Source organism: Tupaia chinensis, unplaced genomic scaffold, assembly GCF_000334495.1.
Source record: "Tupaia chinensis unplaced genomic scaffold, TupChi_1.0 Scaffold000695_1, whole genome shotgun sequence".
In the NCBI taxonomy this organism is placed as follows: domain Eukaryota; kingdom Metazoa; phylum Chordata; class Mammalia; order Scandentia; family Tupaiidae; genus Tupaia; species Tupaia belangeri.
In genome coordinates this window covers 79,851-86,622 of record NW_006160218.1, presented here as the reverse complement: position 1 = coordinate 86,622, position 6,772 = coordinate 79,851, and the positions used below count along the sequence as shown (strand labels likewise).

The window sequence follows — 6,772 nt, the reverse complement described above, 5'->3', positions numbered from 1 at the left end:
CTCCTAGAGGAGGTTAGCTTGGCTTTGTCTCCATGTCATCGGGCTGCTACCCTCCCACCTGCAGCTGCACATTAGGGAAGACGCCTGTGTCAAGAGTTTTTAATGAGTCGAGGCCCCTTGGACTTTGTGTGAGCAAGACACCGAGAGAGAGCTGAATCTCAGCTCTTTTCTTAGTCTGTGCAATTAAAGCTGCTTTAATTAAGTAAAATGTTCAGATGGCCAAGAGAGGCAGAACCTCTGAATGCTTAGGAAACTGCAAATCTGTTTCCCGAGTGGGTAGACCTTGAGTGGCGGGCACTGTGGCTAGTAGTGGCTACACACGTCAACCCCATCAACACTGTTTCAACTCTACCCCTGTCTCAACAGAAATGTGGTCTGCAGGCGCTAGCTGCCTGGCCCAGGGCGTGTGCCCTCACGGGCAGCGCTTGGTGGCAGGAGTGCCGAGAGGGCTCGGGTTTAACCCTTGGCTTCTGCTTCTCACCCCATGAGCAGGGGCTAGGAGCCATCCCGAACTGCAGCCTCAGCCCTGGGAGGGATGGAGACCCGTGTCATTCAGCAGCAGTGACCCCTCCTGGCCAATTTAAGGAGGATCGTTGAGGGGCCCTGAAAGGAGTCACTTCCCGTCCTCCTCAGAGGTTGGTGGTCCTTGCACGGGGATAGTGAGATGTGAGTTGGCCAGGAGCTGGAGGCACTCGGCTTCCGGCGAGCCGCAGAGGTTGGGCTTGGGGGGGCGCTGGGTTGTCAGGGGGATAACGCCGGCCTGGGCCGCCGGGGGAGCCGCAGAGGTTGGCCTTGGGGGAGCGCTGGTTGCTCAGGTGGATCACGCTGCCCTGGACACACACGGTGGAGACGGGAAGGAGCCGCACTCTCGCTGCCACCTGGGGGTTCACAGATGTGGGGGTGGGTGAGTGCTGCTGGCACCCCTGGCTAGAGGCAGCCCCGGTGTGCCCTGTCCTCACTTATTCCGTGTGTGAACAACAAACAGACTGAGCAGGTTCGAAAAGCCATGGAGATGAGCAGGGGTTTGAGGGTGGTCCCGGTGTCCTTGAATGTCTTTGTGCACAGGAGGTCCCTAGTGTGTGCCTGTTTTGTGGCTTGCCGTCTCGGTCACACATGTATGTGCCCATGCGATTGCATGTATGGCTAAGGACACTTTTTACAATAAGCGAGCAAAAGTGGCATCGCTCTGGAATTCAGGCGCTTAAAACACCTAGGCCAGGCGTCTTTTCTAGCTGTTCCTAGAACAAAGAATGACCTACCTACGTGGGCAAGCGCATCGGCAGCCCGCTAGTTCCATGGCACTGTTCTTGGTGGCTCTTGTTCTCCAGTACGAGGAGTGCGTCTGGAGTGCGCAGTTCCTCCCGAAGGCATGCTTACGTGGGCTGTTCTTCTTTTCTCCTCTTTCTCTCAAACTGTGCCTGTCCCCTCTCATGGCCTCAGAGCCGGCACCAATGCAGACCATGTGGCTTGCTCTAACGTCCCTCTCCTGCCCCTCCACAACACCTGCGTGTTTCCAAGCCCTCGATGTGCCGCACACAAGCCGTGAATGAACTGACCCTCGCGCCCTGCTCTGGCCAGTCTTGCCGTATCCCTCCCTCTGGCCTCTTCCTGAGAGTGAGTGTGGTCTCCCAGCTGCCTGCAGCCAAGTGTCACTTCTCAGCCCAAACGTCCCCAGGCAGTCACACGGCAGCGGCCTGGCTAGCAGGCAGAGCTCAGTCGTGTTCTTGTGGGTCGCAAATCATGTGCACTTTGCATCTTACCCTGGGCCCTCCGGGGCCTCTGGACGGCAGCGCCATTTCTCGTTCTTTGTGCACAGTGACTGTTCTCAGACGCACATCCCGTGTGCTCCACTCCTACTGGGCGTGCCGCGCTTACACCTACCCTACCTGGGACGCTTGCTTTTAGCATCATTTTTATCAGATCACAAGAGTAGTCAGAAAACGTACTTTGGAAACCTATTGGTTATCTCCCCTAACTCAAGGGAGAAACAAAACAAAACAAAACAAAACAAGGTTTTCCATTCAAGCAGACCAGGCAGCAGCTGGGGCCCAGTTCAGCGGTTCTGGACGGGATCTCGAGCCCGCCAATCTCCTCTGGCTGTAGCCAGGTTCTATTATACCACCCCAGAAAAGCCTTCTCTTGGCAAAATGTTTTTACCAGTTGTCACATGTGTGAATCAGCCTCCCTCCCAGGAAACTCACCCTCACCTCTCCAAAAGCCACTGGCCTAACCCTGCTTTTCCTGGTACCTGCGGGTCACTCCCGCAGCCACTGTGCTCTAAATAGAACCTTGCTCAGAGCCTGTCCAGAGGAATCTCTGTCCCATAGCCACCTATCAACCCACATTGCTCCCTTTGAATGAAGAGGCCAGAGCTGTGCCCCGTGCGCTTTGCCCCCACCCGGGTCTGCCCACACTGGCCTCCGTGCGCTGCCTGCTACCTGGGTGGCTCAGGACAGTTCACCCTCGCAGGAGTGAGTAGATGGGGTCTTCCTCGAGCTTCCCTTTCTGATGACGACCAGCTTTTCAGCGTGATAGTCAGTGCTCTTCACCCCCTTTCATGGTGTCAGCTGGACGGCCTGGTTCTCAGCACTGCCCAGACTGGTCGCAGAGCTGCCTGTGTGTGGAGAGGTGACAGGCACCATGAAATAACAGATGGTAAATTCAGGACTTGTTGGCAATCAGCAGGTTTTTGCTAATGACTTAATTAGCTATGCAAATTGTCAAATCAGTGTGAACATTGTTTTTATCGAAAACTTTACCTAAATTAATTAGCATAATTAAGTAGCAGAATGTCAAGGATATTGGCTGCATAAAGGGGCCTGGCTGAGTAGAGGAAGGAGAGGATCTGCCTTCAGTTAAAATGTGCACCATCCCCTTTCAGAACAGAGAGGCCATCGGGAAAGCGTTGTCGGTGGTGCAGAGCAGCCTCACCCGTGTCTCTGTTCACTGCCGGTTTCCAAAGCCACTCACAGCCCTCACAGAAAGTGGCATTGAGAAGCACCCAGCGGAAGGTCCCACAGCCCTCTCAGAAGTCCCCAAGGGCAGCACGTCCAAAGCTCGCATTGCCTTGATTTGAAAAGCCCGTTTCTTTATCTCTGCAGATGGCTAGCCTTGCCCGCTCCCCGGTGTCAGGCCGCTCACTGAGGACGTGAGCCCGCGTGGTTGCACACGTCAGGAGGCATGCTTATTCCCCGTAGAGGTCACGCGAGCCCCGCCAGCCCGGTGCCCTGCACGAGTGTCCGCCCTAGGCCCCCAGCGCGCCCGCGGTTGTTCTAAGCTGCGCCTCCCCTGAGTTCCCTGTAATAATGCCAGCTGCTGTCCGCAGGACGTGATGGTGGTAGGAGAACCAACCCTGATGGGAGGTGAGTTTGGGGACGAGGACGAGAGGCTAATCACTAGATTAGAAAACACGCAGTATGACGCGGCCAACGGCATGGACGACGAGGAGGACTTCAGCAATTCACCCGCCCTGGGGAACAACAGCCCATGGAACAGTAAGCCCCCGGCCGCTCCAGAGACCAAATCAGAAAACCCCCCGCCCCAGGCTTCCCAGTGAGCTGCTGGGCCCCAGTTGCCCTCGGCCTGCGGGTTCCATGCACGTTCCGATCTTTACTTGCAGGAGAGGAGAGAAGAGAAAAAACTTTTCCGTGCAAATATCTATTTCTAAACCACAGTGATCTGATTTTCTTTCTTTCTTTTTTTGTTTTTCAATTGAGAAGATCATTCCCGATAGGCTTCCGTGACCTTCCCTGGAGGCCTTCGCAGGTAGATGCGATTCTGGCGCTGACCACGGTTAGAGCCAGTGACGCCGCGCAGCTCCTGGGAGGGCTTAGCGCGCTTGTGTGACTCTCCTCACGGTCAAGCGAAGGCCGTGCTGTCTGTCAGCGCTGCGTGCTCGGGATCGGTGGTGTGCCGGCGGACGACACATGACTTTTTAATACTGTAAAATATTTTCTGCTTTTTGACTTGCATCTGAGAGTTTCTTGTTTCAGTAAAAAATAAAAAAAAGAAAAAGAAAAAGAAAAGAAAAAAATTAGCTTTTGGAAAGTAATTTAAATGTACCTCTATTTTTTTCTTCGAGTTTTCTTTCTTTAGGCAGCAGCTAACAGGGCCCAGCGAGGTCATTTATGGCCAAGCTGATGTCAGCTGGTTCTCAGTCTGAGCCGGTTCAACGTAGCCCAAATGCTGAAACAAGAAATGTCTTTGTCATCAAAGACGCCAGGGCAGATTTTAATGTAAAGAAAGATAATTGGATGCTTGAGAATTTACGCATTTGTAAAGTTGCTGTTGATCCAAATATTTTCAAGCCATGTAATCCATTAATTTTGTGAGCAGTTTAATAAATCTGAACCTTTTTTGTGTTTTTTTATTGTATCTCAGTTGACCTTTCTTTTCATAGCATATTTCTTGTATAGTATTTTGTAAAGGCTTCACCTGGCTCTTTAATGGGGATTTTTTCTTCTTGGGCAATTTCAGTGTATTTATGTGAGACTTTATAAGAGGACTAATTTTCCATTTGCATATTAATATGTTCCTCTACACAGTGGCTCCATGTGCTTAAACAGCTGTATTTTATGTATGCTTTCCTGATAAGTGTGCCAGTAATAAACTGTTAATGACCAAAGCCCCAAACCCAGCTGTCTGTCAGTGTGTGGTCACTGCCCACAGATGTGAGAGCTGCTTCCATGCGTGGCCCCGACTCTGCACGGGGTGGGGTCGCGACAGTGCAGCAGGGCTGCTGCCCGGTGGCTCTAAGTACAGAGACAGGGTCCCCTCAGCAGCTTCGTCAGCACGGACAGCACGTGACCACAGGAGGTCAGCTGCAATGGGGCTGGTCCCTTCAGGTCCAGGGCAGCTTGAGGGACCCTGGAAAGAAGCCCCCCAGGGTTTACACAGGACTCTCGCGGACCCTGAGCTGAGGCGTTGAACTGGCCTGGGCACCCTGACTCGGGACAGGAAGGGCTCCTGGGACAGAGCTCAGCCAGCCCCACCCCTTTGGTATCAGAGTGCTGCCATTTCCACACCTTTTACAACTATTAATCCTTTTCCCCTTTAAGTTTACTTAAAAAATAAAAAAAAGAAAAAGAAAAAGAAAAGAAAAAAATTAGCTTTTGGAAAGTAATTTAAATGTACCTCTATTTTTTTCTTCGAGTTTTCTTTCTTTAGGCAGCAGCTAACAGGGCCCAGCGAGGTCATTTATGGCCAAGCTGATGTCAGCTGGTTCTCAGTCTGAGCCGGTTCAACGTAGCCCAAATGCTGAAACAAGAAATGTCTTTGTCATCAAAGACGCCAGGGCAGATTTTAATGTAAAGAAAGATAATTGGATGCTTGAGAATTTACGCATTTGTAAAGTTGCTGTTGATCCAAATATTTTCAAGCCATGTAATCCATTAATTTTGTGAGCAGTTTAATAAATCTGAACCTTTTTTGTGTTTTTTTATTGTATCTCAGTTGACCTTTCTTTTCATAGCATATTTCTTGTATAGTATTTTGTAAAGGCTTCACCTGGCTCTTTAATGGGGATTTTTTCTTCTTGGGCAATTTCAGTGTATTTATGTGAGACTTTATAAGAGGACTAATTTTCCATTTGCATATTAATATGTTCCTCTACACAGTGGCTCCATGTGCTTAAACAGCTGTATTTTATGTATGCTTTCCTGATAAGTGTGCCAGTAATAAACTGTTAATGACCAAAGCCCCAAACCCAGCTGTCTGTCAGTGTGTGGTCACTGCCCACAGATGTGAGAGCTGCTTCCATGCGTGGCCCCGACTCTGCACGGGGTGGGGTCGCGACAGTGCAGCAGGGCTGCTGCCCGGTGGCTCTAAGTACAGAGACAGGGTCCCCTCAGCAGCTTCGTCAGCACGGACAGCACGTGACCACAGGAGGTCAGCTGCAATGGGGCTGGTCCCTTCAGGTCCAGGGCAGCTTGAGGGACCCTGGAAAGAAGCCCCCCAGGGTTTACACAGGACTCTCGCGGACCCTGAGCTGAGGCGTTGAACTGGCCTGGGCACCCTGACTCGGGACAGGAAGGGCTCCTGGGACAGAGCTCAGCCAGCCCCACCCCTTTGGTATCAGAGTGCTGCCATTTCCACACCTTTTACAACTATTAATCCTTTTCCCCTTTAAGTTTACTTCTTCCATGAGAGAGAGAGACAAAGAGAAAGGCACCCCACAGAACCCTCACAGTGCCACCCCAGCCCAGGCCCAGTCAGCCAGCATGCACGCCCCTGACGTGAACCTGGGGCCCCTCCCCCCCCCCCCCCCCCCCACCTCCGGGCCCTCTACAGCAATTCCTGAGAGGTACAAGCAGAAAGGGGCAAGAACTGGGTTGGTCGGCCAACAAGAGAATCCTGAGATCTGTCCCTGCGTGCTGCAGCTCCTCGAGCAGGGACTCCCACACCTTCTGTGCGCGGCTCCATGTGGCTGAGGGCACAGCAGAGGAGGAGGGACTGGCCTGGCCCCAGAGCACTGGGCGGAGAGGCAGCAGTCGTCCCGCTGAGCACACTGCTCCGGACTCCCCGAGGGCTGTACGTACCCGCTGTTCCCTAGTAACGGTACAGGTACAGGAGACCTTAATGTCCCGTTTAAAGGAACCCTCTCTCTAGCATTTCATAACTGTACATCTTTATAGCATACAAACAGTCTTTGCAGACGCGAATATGCTGCGTTTGTCTAGTCAGAGAGGTTGCTAGACACGCTACCACAGGTAATTTTCCATTTCTGTGTCTGTTAAATGTCTTGCTTTTGATCCCCAATTCCCTCTCTCCTGCC

The 6,772-nt window shown here is 52.2% G+C and overlaps 1 protein-coding gene across 1 annotated transcript in view; it reads left to right on the top strand.

The window, feature by feature from the left end:
• Positions 1–4,371, top strand: part of LDB2 (LIM domain binding 2) — a 184,545-nt gene extending 180,174 nt beyond the window's left edge. The window contains exon 9 of the mRNA XM_006160623.2: positions 3,326–4,371. Coding sequence (XP_006160685.1) covers positions 3,326–3,556 — 231 coding nt within the window. The 3' untranslated portion in view covers positions 3,557–4,371. The remainder of the gene's footprint in view (positions 1–3,325) is intronic.
• Positions 4,372–6,772: the final 2,401 nt, after the last annotated feature.